Source organism: Xyrauchen texanus, chromosome 21, assembly GCF_025860055.1.
Source record: "Xyrauchen texanus isolate HMW12.3.18 chromosome 21, RBS_HiC_50CHRs, whole genome shotgun sequence".
Classification (NCBI taxonomy): Eukaryota; Metazoa; Chordata; class Actinopteri; order Cypriniformes; family Catostomidae; genus Xyrauchen; species Xyrauchen texanus.
Window position 1 is genome coordinate 7,865,379 of NC_068296.1, and position 17,893 is coordinate 7,883,271.

A 17,893-nucleotide genomic window follows, 5' to 3' on the forward strand; every position below is an offset into this window, starting at 1 on the left:
GACAAAACCCCACTGTGCTTCATGCATTTGTCAGAATTGACCATTCTTGTTGTTTAGTTTTCTTCCTCCTTTAAATCCAACCTGTATTGTATTATTTTTTGGATACTATCAGTGTGTTTTGTGTTGAATTTGTATCTTTTCCTGTTATAACATGAACAGTAGCACTGGAGATAAAGAGCTGTTTTGAGATAACACAACTTAACAAAACAGAAACTTTACAACACCCTTCATCAGAAAACAAAAAATTTACTTTCCACCACATTCCAGGCAAACAAATTAAATAAATAAAACACTATCACTAATTACACTCCTTTCCATAAACCAAAACACAAATTGTCAAAAAAAACAACAACTTTACACTACCATCCAACAGACAATTTTTTTTTAAACACTCTTCAACAGGCAAAACATTTTAATGATCTGTTTAGCCAAAAAGAAACATTATCCCCCCTTCAACCAAAACAAAGATTTCAACACTCTGTTTGGCCAAAAATAAACCCCCTTCCATCAACCAAAACACAAACTTTGTCAAAAAACAAACTTGACACAACCTCCAAACAGTCAAAACAAACTTGACACTACCTCCAAACAGTCAAAACAAACTTGACACTACCTCCAAACAGTCAAAACAAACTTGACACTACCTCCAAACAGTCAAAACAAACTTTACACTACCTCCAAACAGTCAAAACAAACTTTACACTACCTCCAAACAGTCAAAGACAAACTTGACACTACCTCCAAACAGTCAAAGACAAACTTGACACTACCTCCAAACAGTCAAAACAAACTTTACACTACCTCCAAACAGTCAAAGAAAACTTGACACTACCTCCAAACAGTCAAAGAAAACTTGACACTACCTCCAAACAGTCAAAGAAAACTTGACACTACCTCCAAACAGTCAAAACAAACTTTACACTACCTCCAAACAGTCAAAGCAAACTTGACACTACTGTCCAACAGACAAAAAACTTTTTTTTTAAAACACTCTTCAACAGGCAAAACAAACGTTTCAGCACTCTGTTTGGACAAAAATAAACATTACATTTAGTCATGTTAGTCAATTTTAGTCATTTAATTGCACATTAAGACATTTTTTATATATTAGGAAGGAAATAACAGTACACACAGTATGGATGGCAAGTGCACATTAAAAATAGCATTTTCTCAAAAAATACAAAATCAAACCCATTGTACATACAGTGCACAGTGAATATGACATTTACTCATAGCTCATGTGAAGCGCTTTTACTTTGAAGTTGTACTCACGGTCTCGAGTGGATCCAGCATGAGCAGCAGTAATCAACTGACCATTTAAATGGCCTGGATCACCTGCTTAGATTGCCACTGACTGACTATCTTGATTTGTGAATCAGAGGAATGTATGCTCCTGAAGTTTTTGTGTCTGGCTGGTGGAATACACACTTCAGAGGAAGATATTAGATGAGCGCTCGACGGGATGAAAACACTGGCTCGTGAATATATATGATATTAGTTTTAGTGATATTTACCTTTTTCTCAATAGACAAGACAGTTCAAAGTTACAGGGAACTGTTGAGGAGAGAGAGGGAAAATGAAACAGGTGAACACTCAAACGCGTCTGCCGCGACTTTGATACGCGGACCATTTAAATGAGACTGTGTTGCACACCGGTCTATTATTGTAATAACAAGATGACCCATAACAGCAGGTCGTTTACATGTCTCAGTTGCTTCACATGCAAGCAGGCAATTCTCAGCCCACTCAAGAAACAAATCGGTCAAATGGGAAAATGTATCGGCCGATGCCGACATTTAAAAGAATTCAGAATATGCGATATATTGTCGACCGTTACTTGACACTATCTTAAAACATTTAAAAAAAACTTTCCAACAGGCAAAACACAAACACCCTCTCTCCACCAAACTCTCTAATTTAGCCAAACATGGCTTTAGCAGCATCGTATATGTATTAGAAGCGTGTGTCTGGTTATGTCTGTAATTGCCACAACCGAGAGGTATTTAAATGGGGCCATTAATCATTAGGCACAACCCCCATTATTTCTCTCCCTGCTGTTTAAAAAATCACATTCATGAAGTCATTAATGATATGTGAATGGCCAAGAGATTATTGATGTGAGTTTTGATTCCATCATAAGTGGATACAACCTCATTTAGTGTGAAACAGGACTGACTATCTCACCGGAGCGTCACACAAGCATCAGGGAAGTGTATCTTTCTCCTGGCAAAGACGATCACAGAAAAGACTTTTGTCTCCTTGAGTGAGTTATAGGTTATAGACAAAGACACACACAGACCTCAGATTTGCCTCAAACACTTATGGTAACACTCTCAAGTTCACACAGAGACCTTATTTTTCAATATAAAATATTAGCCCAGTGTTTCCCAAATTTTTTCTGCCACGGCACACTTTTTACGACTAAAAACATTCTACGGTACACCACTATCCCACATAGGCTAACCATCGTCAATATTTTTCCTTTTCAAGAACTTGCCCATGTTTTCTGTCCGTCTTAGTAGTGTGTTTACTTGTAATGTTTGAAATTCGGCTATGCAAAAAAAAAAAAAAAAAGTCACATACAGTGCTTGCGTTAGAAATTTCGTCACAATTTATTATTACCCATCATTTTAATTTTCATATTTTAATGATAATAAGACATTTAATAGCTTTTATTTTCATTCACATTTTCATTTTTAATCATGAACTTACAGGACGAGCATACAGCAGATTATGCATTTATTTATTTATGAAGAGAACAGATGAAAAACAGAGACATACGAAGCAGATGAATGCCCCCCCCCCGAAGTGACAGCGGAGGCCACTAAAACACGACATATGAACAACGCAATATAAAAAAACCAAATACGATTAAAATATGAACAAAACACGACCGCATCGACTTAAACTGGGTACTTGGCTATGCGTAATCAAACGCATGATGGGAGACTGATGCTGAGGTAATTATCATTAGATTTTGCATCTTTGGCTTGGACAGACCACTTCACGTGGCAGTTTAAATTTGGAGGCTGAACCCAGCATCAAGCTCCGCATTGCCCTCCACGTGACAAGAGTAGCAGAAAGCATCCCCAAACTTTTTACTAGGCCTTCATCATGTATTCTTTAATGCTTTTTATGTACAATTTATTTAGTTTTAACCTTGCCCCAGACGCAGACTTTCAAAACTGAACTATGAAAATCCATATATGTTTTCCTTCCCCCAAAAACAGAGCCACTATGTTGGATTGCTCATATCTTAAAAGTGCATAAAGGTGTTTGCACGATTTTGCCGTGCTTCTACTGTCCGACTTTTTGTAACTCTTTGTCACTGTGATGTCATTGTGAGCAACATCTTGCAACAAATAAATAAATAAGTACATAGTTTGATCCCCCCAAAAAACAGGATCACATGGTGAAATAGAAGTTTGCTGCCATTGGCAATTTAACTAAAATTTACTTTTTTATTTGTAGCAAGTTGTTGCTCACGATGACATCACAGTAATTTTATTGTTTACAAAAAGTCGTAGAAGTACGCCAGAATTCTTGCAAATGCATTTTTAAGATATGAACAATCAAACATAGTAGTCCTGTTTTTTTTTTGGGGAGCACCTTGTAGAAATAAAAATTATAACATGTTTAAAACAATGATAATATAATAAATAGCTAAATAAACATTAAACAGATTTTCACGCATTTTCAACACATCAAAAATAAAAATTATTGCGCATCACTTCCAATGAAGCTGTAATTAAAACAAATAAAAGTATTTAGTATACATAAAATGTTTGCTATAAATATTGGCCTTAGCAAGACAAATGCATAAACCATTCAATTGCCATTTTCATCACCATCATTTCCCCACAGAATTCTGTTAACCATTGTACAGAACTTGAAATGTGCTAAAAAATTAAGCTGTGGTGGAAAGTTGAATGACCTAATGAAAAAACGACAGCCATTTCCTGTGGTGCATGTACATATACTGTTGGACATTGCAAGCAGTAAAAAATTTGTGATAGTGTGAAACTTTTTTTAACAAGACTTCAGTCTTATTGAGATTCAGTATTAATATTTGTTTTTAGCACTGTTTACTTTGGCAGAGCAAGGACTGCTAAAGTCAAGCATACCTCGTGTAAACGTGTACTGGCTGTGGGGTGGAGCAACCTTCTCCTCTCCTTTCATCTCAACGCTGATCTTCAATCGGATGGCACTTTGGTGTAAAGTGACTTCATAGACTTCATAGACAATGTATTCTGCAGCGCTGACAAGTCATGTGAAGGACCCTTAACATATAAATATCACTCACTTTTGCACGTTAATCATTGCTCCACACAGTCACAAAAGTGACCGATTATGGTTTCGAAATGGCAAATTTCTCCGAAAGGTGAATAGTTTGGATCCCTGAAATTATTATATAAATTTTTTTCATCCATTTATTTATTTTGTGGAATTTTATAATTCAAAATAAGAGATGGTGTGTGTGTTTGATGCTGTATAGAGAGCATAATTATGTTCTAATACCAACAGTGGAGACCTCACATGTAAACACAATATTCATCACAAAGCCAGCAACAAAAAAATATACAAAACAGGTTGATGTCACTAGTCGACTAGTCAGTTAAGAAGCCTGTAGCTTAACCCATATTGGGTTGACAAAAGCATGCAGTGTGAACTTCTAAAGCATGGAACAGGATTATGTTAACCCAGGGTTAGAAATGACCCCAGGTTAACAATTTTAAGTGTGAAAAGCCCATTACAGTCTATAAGGACTCCTGATCCATACGTAGTTTGTGTGTGTGTGTGAGTGTTGTCTCTGTTAAGAGTAGTTCTTTCTCTCGGCAGTGGCGTGTCTGTCATTTTGATTGAAATTCAACTGTGTCTGTGTTGATACAGATACTCAATCACTGTGAGAAATGAACAGAGCCAGACAGACTCAGCTCTGGAACATTATGTGTGTGTGTGTGTGTGTGTGTGTGTGTGTGAGGCGTTGACTAAATGTTTTTCCTTTTTGGACTTGTTCACGTGTTATTTGGCCTACCGCAAGCTTACTCTCACTTCTCAAATCATCTCACTGTAGACTCACTCAACGCAGGTGGTTTCAATGAATCCTTTTCATATTTCCGGGTTTGAATTGTGGAAGTAAACTATTAAAAAGTAAGCTAGATTATAGTTCCTAAATTCAACAGATATCATTCATGTACAGTGCTTTTCACTCTGCATTGGTTTATTAGTTTGTTCTCTCACTTTTTCCAAGTTTGTTGTAGATTTCTGTGTCTGTTATTAGTGGGGTTTTCACATTTTAGGGTCTCTCTGTCGCTCTCTTTGTCTGTCAGGTGAGGTGTGGTTAGACGCCTGCAGTCATGGTTTTAGCCAGAAATCAGATCACAGTTGTATTATGTTATACAGTGAGACAGGATAACTATATCATCATACAATAAAGAGTCAACAGACAGGAAGAGTGTAATGATCAAAATCTCTTCAGAAAGAAACACACCCTTAAAACACACACCGGCCAAGTTTGGAATTGCTTTAGTATGCCATTCTGAACATAGCTACTCTCTATCCTCTGTGCCAGCCCAACCAGGTGTTCCATGCAATGCCTGTCTAAAAAAATACTAAAGCGAGAGACACAGTCTGTTCAATCAGAAATCCTCTCACAAAATCAAGAGGTCACAGTGCTAATTGATTGTTTCTACTTATGTAGAGTGATCCAAATCGGTCACTTAGGAAGTGATATTTCGTTAGGATGCTGCCTTAGAAGGGAGCCGCCAATGAAGGCAGTACCCAGAGAAAAATGTTATTGTTTTGAAATTTTCTGAAACTCTAGAGAAGACACATGTGAGATAAGTGGGGTCTGTTTCTCAGAGACCCCATATCCACTTGGCATTAAGATGCTTTATTTGTGATTCTTTAACCGCTGTGCTAAAAAACAAAGTTTAAACTTAGCCGGTTACATGCGGCTTTGAAAGAAAATAATCGTCTCATCTGAAATTTTGAAAGAGCTAATACATATACAAGCACGAGAAGTTCACAGAACTTCTTCAGTGTGTCTGATATCAATATGCAGAGATAGATGACGAGCACACACATCTGAAGCTCAGGTTATTTTTCAGCTGCATCTGGGAGAAACAGTGTGCCGCTTTTTTTTTTACCTTTTTGCAGTTTATTATCATGCAGTAACACACTGACATAGTAACGGATGTATGTCATCATGAAATCAAAGACCCTACCCTCGAAATCCAAAAACAAGTGATCACAGGAGATGCATTTGAGATGCATGGTAATACCAGGTGGAAACAGGAATGCGTTTCGCTTACCACATGTGATCTGATCACCGAAAACGCATCTAAATCACAGGTGGATACAGGGCCAAAATTAAAATAAAAAGCAAGACACTAAATCAATAGTCTCCTTTTAATCTCACTGCTGTCTAAGAGAAAAGATGAGGTAGTGGAGAGATCTAATTTGTGATTTTTGGAATAAAGCTTTGAGCTTTTCTTTAAATTGTTTAAAAGAGATGCATTTATTATTGAGATTTTTAAAGAAAGACCAGCTTCATTGGTTAACGGAAAGCAACTAGTAGTAGAAGGAAATGAGCTTTACTGTAGCATGCAAATAAAGAGAGGCCATTTTCAGTGGAAACAGATAAGGGACACACTTTTACAGGAATCTCAGAGAGAAAATGTTGTGTTAGTTGATGCAGCCAATTAATTATATTGTAAGCCATTTAGAAATCTATAAAACAAGCATAAAGGGGTTGAGGCTGTTTGAGAAAGTGTAAGTATGTATTAAAAAATGCAATACGTGTATTTCAACCGCTCTGGGCACTCTTACATTGGAGCCTTTTATAAAAGGGAAGAGCTGTGTCTTAAAAAGGAGAAACGTGTAAATTATGCATATCATTTTCTAGCTATTTTTTCTTCTGGCTCTCTTTCATTTTGTTTTTGAGAGAGTTGAAAATATGGCTGCACATGACATCTTTCTCTCTTTTACTGGTGTGCCCAGGTGTATGTGTGTATTATGTCTCTATTGTGTGTGTGTGTGTGTGGGCGGGTTTGGGTGGTTACATGGACTTTTTTTAGGTTAAAAACTGGTAATTAAAAGGGTATTATGTTATAAACGCGCACGTGTGTGTGTGTGTGTGTGTGTGAGTTCAGGTTTGTTACTATTGCTTGCCACTCTCGTTCTAGTTAATAAACCACTACGGGCCGTTCACAACAATCACGTTTTTGTGTCCATTTTTCAATTGTTTTCCCATGTAACCATGCGCTAGATAAATGTCTTTGACCGCTGTGTTGTGCCTCGTTGATTTTTCTGCATCTCGCGATTTTTATAGACACTGTGTGAAGTTAAAAATAATTTAATCTGTAAAAAGTGCATGGTATTAACCTGTGTTCTGCTCTATTTGTGGCGCTGCATCTAGCTTTTTTTTGTGCAAATAAACTTTCTTCTTTCCAGAATTGGGCTAAAACCACATATCAAACTTTATCACCTTTAAAGAAGCTACTGCACAGATGCCTTGAGCCACATCTTGCCTCGCTATCTACTGTCTCAATAGGCAGCTACCATCTAAGGTGGCGTTCTTTCATTAAAAACAGCTAGATATTAAAATGCAATAAAAATTATCAGAAGGCATATTTACTTCCATGCACTATTTTTAATGTACTTGCAATGTAGGCAGCTACTTGAACAATGTTAAATATGGTAACACTAGTCAGGTATAGCATGATCAACTACAAACAAACAGTATGTTAGCCATTTACCCAGCGCTCTACTTATGCCTTTCAAGTCTTAACCATTATTATGATAAACATTTGGACGGAATGAGTTTCCTCAATATTTGGATGGATTTCTCCACCAATATTTCATACACACGCCTCCACTGAGTTAATGTTTAAACATGTTAAACATGTAGGAATGTTATTACACGATCCTGATGATAAAACGAAATGACCCGCATGATGTCAAGATAAACAAGTGCAGTTACTAGTGACTGTAAAACAGTAGACTGCATTTACCTGAACAGAGTTCAGTCTGCAGTAGCCGTTCAGGGGAAAGCGGATGACATGGGTTGGATCTTGGTTCCAGCCAGCGTTGACGGAGTTACACATGACATCACCGGTTTCGGGGAAGATCTCCTCGATTAGAACTTTCTCCCCACTGAGTGCGATCCTCTCACCGAGGTCAGGGGTAACGCGGACAACCAGGCAGTCACAGGGCTGTGCCAGGCGTCGCTGCTCTCTTTCCTGTTTCCACCGTTCCAGCTCCTTGATCATGGGCGACAGCTGGTAATACCGGGCTTCTTCATACAGGAGGTGGAATTCCTAAAACACAGGGAAGATCAAGGACAGTTTAGAAATATGTGTCTAATTCCTGCAGGACTCTCCCAAGTCCAAGGGAAAAAAACTCATTAAAGTTGATGTGTGTAATTTCGTGTTACAAAATTTACAGACTGGAATCAAAAGTCAAAGCTTTCAATAAGAACTCAAACATTTCTCATCAAATTCTTCCAAAAGCAAAGGATTGGAGCTGTGTTATCCACATAACTTTATAGCTTTATACTCCTACTGAGCATCAACAATTGTCTAATTTGTGTCTATTTTTATTTATCGTAAGGAATTTTTTAAGAAACATCTGAAACAACATTTATACTTGAATCAAACATAATAGGGAACTCCATTAAGTGTCCTGAGCTATTAAAAAGCAACATCTGAGCACTAAAATGAATGTCTGGAAATACTGCAAGACTGTATTATGAAAAGCATCAGCATAACAAGAATAAAAAGTGGTGAAACTGCTAATGGAGATTGCTGCAAACATTTATTTCCATTTAAAATGTGTCTTTACATGAATCTGACCTGACACCACAGTGACCTTTGCTAGCTGTCATATTTTGTGCAGATCACATTGTAATATATAAAAACACCTCAGTGAAGGTCTTACAATGATCTTGGTGCTAAAACACTTCTAGAAAACTTTGGTTAATCTGACTGGCTTTTGTAATGTAGATGTGAAATGACTTTTATTTACTTGTGAAACTTCTCATAGCAAATCGCTAACAGCACAACACATACAACAGAAATGAATCTTGACAACCACAAATGCAGTCATTTGGATTTTAGTGGAAGTAATTTTCCATGAGCAAGATGCAGAAAAACGGATCCAGGCCACAGCCGAACAGCTGAAACCAACCTCAGACAGCATTAAATTATAAACTGTAATGGACTCCGTTATGGTAGGAACTTAACATTAATATCCCCATAATTAGGACATAAATATTCTTATCCTACAATTATAAATTGACCAAAATACACATAATCATTATCAATAATACATTTTGATTATGTTTTGATAAAGATTACTAAACTGCCTTTCAATTGGCATAGGTATAAACTAGATTTTTTTTTAAGTAAATGCTAGGGTGTAAATATAATAATAATTCCTTACATTTATATAGCGCTTTTCATAGCAAAGGGATGATGATGCGACAGCAGACATAGTGCACCAGAACACCCACCAGCTATTGGTGGGGAGGAGAGAGTAGAGTGATGTAGTCATCAATTCCAATGTGGCCAGGACACCAGGGTTACACCCCTACTCTTTACAAGAAGTGTCCTGGCCACAGATGACCACAGAGAGTAACCTCAGTTTAACATCTCAACCAAAGGACAGTGCCTTTTTTACAGTATAGTGTCCCCATCACTATACTGGGGCATAAGGACCCACTCAGACCGTAGGCTGAGCACCCCCTGCTGGCCTCCCTAATACCACTTCCAGCAGCAACCTTGGTTTTCCCAAGGAGGTCTCCCATCCAGGTACTGGCCAGGCTCAACCCTACCTAGCTTTAGTGGGCAACCAGGCAAGAGCTGCAGAGTGATATGGCTGCTGACAAATATAGTGTTATAATATAATATAGTGTTCTGGGTGGTTTTTAATGTTGCTATTTTGGGTGGTTGCTTACTGGCCCAAGTCAAAAGCGCTCATCCCCAAGTCTCTGTGATATTCTGGCTCGAGTCCCTTCTTCAATATAAATACATGAGAATTTTTCCCGTACCAGGTGAAAAACGCAACCTAGTCTCATAGAATGAACGTAACTATAACAACATTTTTACAAACTGTGTTTTACGTGCTGCATTCTACGTTTTGCTGCAGTTTTCTGGTGAAATTTACACTAGAAAAGCAACAATAACTGTGCTTTTTATTCACTTTCACACAAATCACAGGAACTATGGCTGTTTATGATTTTATAAACACTTATTTTTAGGGCTGTCTGTCAATTAAAATTTGTAATCACGATTAATCGCACATTTCTTGTAGTTAATCGCAAATTTTGTGATGTATGTGTCAGTGAATTGATTCCGGGCGGACACATCACAAAGGTTCCACCCTCCCAACAAGTGTTTATGCTGGTTTATGCTGTATTAAAAGTAAATCCATTAATCGCGATTAAGAATAATTAACACTTTAAACTTTTTTAATTAATCGCATACGATTAATGCATTAATTACGACAGCTCTACTTATTTTTCACTCTATTACTCATATCCTGCCTTTTTATTATATCAAAACACGTTTACTCTAACACATCATTTGAAAAACAATAAATTGTAACACCTGTATTAGACCCACCTACATTTACACATTTATTCCAACAAGCCTTCTGCTCTAGCTCACCTGTTGGACTTTAAATTTGGAGACTGAGTCTCGAGCCTCAAGCCCAGCCAAAACACTCTTAGTTAAAGTGATGGTTGCTTCAGTATATGTGATTTTCATGTCAAATTTCCTTTAAAAACACTATTGGTTTGGTTTAGGTGTTGGTTAAAGGTAAGGATGTCTGTTTTGTTCACCTCTCATTTATCTTTTAGAACACTATTTGTTAGGTTCAGGCTTAGGTTTTAGGTTATAAAGGTACATTTTACTGATTGAAACATCCACCTAATATTCACCTTAAATACCTTGACTGATTACAACATAATTTTACTCGCTTTTGATACCCCCTGCTGGACATTTCACTGTGAAACTGCAGCCAAACGTGTAATGAAGCATGTAATTTTGGTTTACAAATATGTTGCCATTGTCACATACATTTCGTGAAATCAGGCTGGAAAAACCATAAATCTGATCTCTTAGAAGGCAATAGCAAACATCTCCTTAACAAGCCACATGATTTTAGGTATCATTCACATCCATAGCACAAACATGCAGAGTAACATGTCGATGTGTAATACTTAGGGTTAGGGGTTTGTTGAAATCCCTAACCCTATGAGCAAACACCACTATCACTATTATGATCTTGTTGAAACATCTCAGTGATGAAGCTCAAGCTGGGAGTGTTTCATTTTCCAGGAAGACAACCGCAGATTGCCAAACTCTCTCTCTCTGTCTCTCTCTCTGTCTGTCTCTCTCTCTCTCTCTCTGTGCGCATGTGCGAGCGTTTGTTGAGTGAGTGGAGTGTGCATTTGGTGAGTGCGTTTAACGAAGAGCTATTCCTTTTTTTTGGGGTTCAAAGCTTTCTTTTGTATTGATTTTCTGTATATTAAGTTATATTAAACATAGTTTATCTGGGCTGGGCGCCAAATCCAGTGATTCACTGGGCAGTGTGGCAACCCATGGTGTGAGTTCTTTGGATTCACTCACGTGACGCCATAGAGTGAAGGTGGTGTCTGCGGGGAGTGTAGAGGAATGTAGTTTGGCCATTGGAGAACTGATTGGTCATAAGTGTGTGTTAGCAGCGTCAAGAATGAACAATTCAATTGTCCTGTTCTTAAGCACAGTGGAGAAAGTGAATGAAGTTGTGGAGAAAGGAATTGAAAATCGAGGTTTGTTTACTCCAGTAATCCCTCTCTCCACCCCCAGTAAAAAAGTCACTATCTCAAATGTACCTCCCTTTATTAAGGATGAGATGTTGACTAAGGAATTGTCATGTTTTGGTAAACTGATAGCTACTGTGAAAAAGATTGTAATTGGGAGTAAATTGGATTTAGTAAAACATGTGGTATCATTTAGGAGATTTACCTTCAATGGTCTTAAAAGACAAAGTGAGGACAGAGTTTTTAACACTGCTCAGCTATCAAATAATAGTCTGACCGCAACCAGACCGCCTCCTGAACAGGGAGTCGAGTCAGAAAGATCAGCAGATGAAAATGCTATCGAGTCCGATCTGAATAAATCATGTCCCACTAGTGCTGTAGTAAACAGCAGTAAATCTGTAGTTTTAGTTGGTGAGAGTGCTAATGAAAGTGAGAAAAAAGTGATAATGTGAATGCTTGTGATGATAGTGAAGAAGGTATGCATGATACACAAATGTGTTTGAGTCAATATTCTGATGTAGAAGCTTTTGCCAAAGTGTAAACCAAGGTGAATGCTCGTTAATGGACATGGACCAGGTTGTGTTTAAAACATCTGTAAAGAGAAAAAATAATGAAAATGGTACTGCATTGAAACAAGCAAGAAAAACAGGAAACAGAAAAAAGAACAACATAGATGATGATGGCAGTGAGAGTGAGTTCTTTGATTCCAATGTTTCAGTTTGTTTGCAGTCAAGTTGGACTTGTCTAGATTATGGAGTAGAAGAAATAAAAAAAATCATGAAATTGACCAAGAATGTAAGAGTACAAATTGTAGAATACTTTCCCGATCTAAAACGACTTGTTGAAAATTGTAAGTGTTTAATGAGTGAGGAAAAATTTACAGACAAATAAGTCTATCGTTTAAGGAAGATTGTCACAAAAATCCAAACTCAATTGAATGATGGTGATGGTGAAATGGCTTAGTTTTTATACCTTTTTTAGTTATCTCGCTCTTTATAGTTCTTTTTCTTCTTTTTCCATAAGAATGAGTGACATTCGCATTGCTTCAATAATTGTGAATGGAGCTAGTGACTGCAGAAAAAGAGCAGAGATATATGAAGTAATGAAACAGAATAAAATTGATGCAATGTTTATACAGGAAACGCACAGCAGTGAAAGAAATGCCATTGAGTGGGCTAAAGAATGGGGTGGTCTCTCTTTTTTAAGCCACAACACTCCACTAAGTGGAGGAGTTGCAGTTTTATTTAATAGAAGTTTCAATCATTCATCTTTTCTGGTAGAAGACATTGTAAAAGTTAGATTATTGAAGATTAGAGCTCAATTCGAAGATCATGTATTTGTTTTTGTGCAAATTATGTGCAGAATTAGAAAAATGTAATAATGATTAGTTTCTAGTTTTGGTGGAGATTTTAATTGTGTGGAAGAAAGCATAGATAGGAATCATATTGAACCGCATATGGCTTCACGTAGAAAGCTTAAACAAATGATAGAAACAAATTAATTATGTGATGTATGGAGAAATTTGCACATAAATGTATACATGGACACATGCACATGATAATTTTATATCATTGGCACGATTGTACAGGTTTTATTGTTTTAAGTATCATTTGTTATTTTTTTTAATTGTTCTATTGTTCCAGTAGGCTTTTCTGACCATAGTTTAGTTATATGTACAATAACTTTAAGTTCTGTAAAATTAAACAGTGCTTATTGGCATTTCAATACAACTTTGTTGAGCGATTTACAGTTTAAAGATGTTTTTGAGTTTCACTGGAAGAATTTTATAGAAGAAAATGTTAATTTTGTTTCTATACAGGAATGGTGGGATATTGGCAAAGTGCAAATTAAGCAACTATGTCAACAATTTACTCAAAATGTCACAAAACATTTAACTCAGTCTATAAAGAGTTAGACAATGCTATATTAAATGTTCAAGGTATAATTCAGACATCTGGAAATCAAGAACTCTCATGAGTCGCTCATCTCAAAAAGATCTGCTTTTTCGGAGTTATATAGAACGAAAGCGCAAGTGGCATTGGTCAGATCACGATTCCAGAATATAGAGCAGATGGATGTTCCATCCAAGTTTTTTTTTGTTCAGAAAAAAAGAAAGGCCAAAAGCGTTACATTCAAAATTTGCGTTCTGAAAAAATGTAATCAATGCTCATGTTTTTTTACCGGAACCTTTTTAAAGTCTGAAACCTTTTTAAATTTCAAAGGTCAATTAACACAACATCCTTATATTGGCTTCTTAAAGAACCACTGGTGTATGGTGCAAGATTACATATAACTGAGACATGTGTTTCATTGACTGAATCTTTTATTAATGCCAAAACAACACTTGGTCATTTAATCAGATTGGCAGGTCCAAATTTTGGAGAAGTGGATAAAGTGGCAGGTTTTGTGATTGCAAGATACTACAAACGTTACAGACTTTTTTTGCAATAGAGGAAAAAAAAAATATGCTTAGGGAATATTGTGTGGGAAAACTTATTCCTAATGATAAAGACTGTTTTCCAAAGTTGCTGATATCACCTAATTTAGATTAATATGTTGGAATTATATTGGATTTTATTTCCCACAAGTCCAGATGGTACTTAAATTTTTCCTATTCTCTCCATCACAGATTGATCCCTCGCACTGCATGAGCAGGAACTGGCGTGTGGATGAGGGAAGAAGATTTGAGTGCATCTGAGGATAAGATTGTGTTTGTACCATCTGCAGAGAAATCTGCATAAAGATGGATGAAAACAGTCATAAACAGCACACAGCCTGAATGGTAACTAAACTACATGAGTAATTGTTTACAGTTTCTCTGCATTACTCTGCTTGCTGCAGACAACAGACTGAGAAATGTACTGTTAGCCACACATCACCGTAATATAAAACACAAGAATTCATTCATAACCAGTTCTTAGACACAGAACATACACTAAGCAAGTGTATAAACGGAAATGCTTCTAGCTACACAAGCTCATTTTTATGTGTCTTTGCATTCTGAAATTTGTAAGACCAGAAACCTACTTTATGCAAGTATACATACGCAGTTGTGAGCACTTGGCCAACACACTGTCCAATTGAGCATACACAACGTGCGTTCTTGCGTTACTGTGCTGGTAACAAACCACAGTATTCAAGGGGGCTATAGAGCTACCTTCAAAAGTCTGTGCCATTAAACTGGATGTGTTACTATTCAGGTAATTTTCTATAAATATATTGACTTTACCTTACTTGCTCAGCAAAAATTCTCTCCAAACTGTTGCTTTAGTTGACTTAAAAGAGAAAACTCACTGCAGAAGCGGAAAGACACATATCCACTATAGCGTCCCTTGTGGCAATGTTGAGAATAAAATGCTAACGTTGTGTTATGAATTGTGGTCTGACACATTTTGGAAGGCAACTACGCACGAAATCAAGCTCAAATGTCTGCATTTATGTACTTGTGTAGAGTATGTTTCGGTCTTAAGACCACAATTAATAATGCAACACAAGTGGGGCCTTGGTAGTTCAGCTAGTAAAGATGCTGACTACCACCCCTGGAGTTGCGAGTTCGAATCCAGGGTGTGCTGAGTGACTCCAGCCATGTCTCCAAAGCAACCAAATTGACCCAGTTGCTAGGGAGGGTAGAGTCACATGGGGTGACCTCCTCCTGGTCGCTATAATGTGGTTCTCGCTCTCAGTGGGGCAAGTGGTGAGTTGAGCATGGATGCTGCGGAGAATAGAATGAACTAGCCTCCACACATGCTATGTCTCCACGTTAACGCACTCAACAAGCCACCTGATAAGATGAGCGGATTGATGGTCTCAGATGCTGAGGCAACTGAGATTTGTCCTCTGCCACCCGGTTTGAGGCAAGTAACTATGCCACCATGAGGACCTAGAGCGCATTGGGAATTGGGCATAAAAAATAAAATAAGGCAACACAAGTATGCATTGCATTCTCAGCGTTGCCACAAGGGATGCTAAGTGGACAATAAGGAATATTCCGGGTTCAATACAAGTTAAGGTCAATCGACAGTATTGACAGTTGCATAATGATGATTACCACAAAAACGTATTTCCAATCGATAATTTTTTTCTTTAAAAAAGCACAAAGGAAGGAAGTGAATGGGGCCAAAGCTTATCATTTTATAAAAGCACTTACATTAATTCATCAGTTAAAAGTCATGTATGATTTGAGCTGTAAAGTTTGAATCCTCATCTTTACAGTCGTTTTAGGGTTTGTTGATATAAAATCGTCATGGCAACGAAGTTGTAAAATTGGCCATCATTTTACACAGAAAAGGTTAGTAAGTGATTTTATCGCACTAAAATCATGTTAACATGCATATTGTTTACATCTTGAGGTTATACTTTTGAAACAGTGAGTATTTTAACATTAACGTTTGCCCTCATTCACTTCCATTGTGTGTTCCTCACTGTAATGCAGATTTTTGCTTATTTTAAAGAAAAGGAGGGGCAAGTCAAAATAAATTTTTGTGGTAAACAACATAATGATACAAATGCTGTCAATTGGGCTTACCCCTAAAACGGGCAACGTGCACCACAAGATGCATACTCTTTAGTATCTTATGGGGGATATGAGATACCCAATAGAAACCCAGTTGTGGCAGGGCGGAGGGCGGGGCCGGGTCGGGTCGTGATCATACACTCCCGGTCCCTTATCAGGCTAATCAAGCCTCTGAGAGGGATAAAGGCCGATGACAAGACGGTGGTGCGGGAGAGAGAGATCGTTTACGGACATGTCCGTCATGTGTGTGTTTGTCTTCTGTTTCAGTTTATCATAAAAAATATAATTTATATTATCAAGCCGGTTCTCGCCTACTCCTTTCCATTGACTTCTTTACACCAATATTGTTATCATTTATCATGTGGGTCTGTTTTGAGTATTTGTGTCCCATGACGGGCTGTGTCTCGTTTAGAATGAGACGTCCTCCGGAGGTCGCATTTGTCAGCCGCAAAGTCATCGAGGCTGTCTCATTTCAGAAAAGCGAGTAAAACACTTCGAATGCAGCCTTCGAATGCGACCTTCTTTCACAGTAATTCGGAGGATGCAAGAGGTTTATCCTTCATGGGCACTCATAAACCACAATTCTTTGCATCAATGGAAACGTCTAAAAAGAAACTACACCAATTTGCCAGTAAATATGATGTTCAAACGCAAGGAATGTTAATGTACACTAAAGCACACTCTCTCACACACACATTTACACACACTCTCCCCCACACACGTCACACACTCTCTCTCTCACACACACACACACACACACACACACACACACACACACACACACACACACACACACACACATTGGTGTGGCTATCCTTATGAGGACAGACATAATTATATAGATTCTATCCCCTAACCCTCACAACAAACTTTCTGCATTTTTACATTTTCAAATAAACATAATTTAGTATGTTTTTTAAGCGATTTGAATTATGGGGACACTAGAAATGTCCTCAGTAACCACATTTATAGCATAATACCCTTGTAATTACCAGTTTGTAACCTAAACAAAAATTCCTCGTAAACCACTTAAACCTGCCCACACACACACACACACACACTCTCATGCACACGCAAAAACACACACACACGCGCGCGCACACACGCACACAAATGCACACTCTCTCATGCACACACACACACTTACACACACACACTCTCTCACACACATACACACACTCTTTCACTCTCTCTCTCTCTCTCTCACACACACATACACACATACAGTACACACAGTCTTTCTCTCTCTCTCTCTCTCTCTCTCTCTCTCTACACACACAAATGCAAAAACACGCATACACACTCTTTCTCTCACACACATACTTTCTTTACACACACACACACACACACACACGTATCATATATTTTAAAATAGAGGGGAATTCAGAAACTCATCTTTTTTTATATTAAATAAAACACAGAAATATTGATGACTTTGACTTTTTTGTCCCTTAATAGGGCAATGTATCCTGGAAAATCCAAAATATATAAAAAAAATGAAAAAGTCCTTTGGATATGTTTTACTTAAGTCCAAATGATATAAAAAGTGACATGAAATGATTTTTTGCTAATCA

General features: G+C 37.5%; 1 protein-coding gene across 2 annotated transcripts in view; it reads right to left on the reverse strand.

The window, feature by feature from the left end:
• LOC127661893 (BTB/POZ domain-containing protein kctd15) overlaps positions 1–17,893 on the reverse strand; it is a 37,623-nt gene that overhangs the window by 5,068 nt on the left and 14,662 nt on the right. For both annotated transcript variants that reach the window (XM_052152847.1, XM_052152846.1), the window contains exon 4: positions 8,016–8,321. In XM_052152847.1, the coding sequence (XP_052008807.1) occupies positions 8,016–8,321 (306 nt within the window). The remainder of the gene's footprint in view (positions 1–8,015; positions 8,322–17,893) is intronic.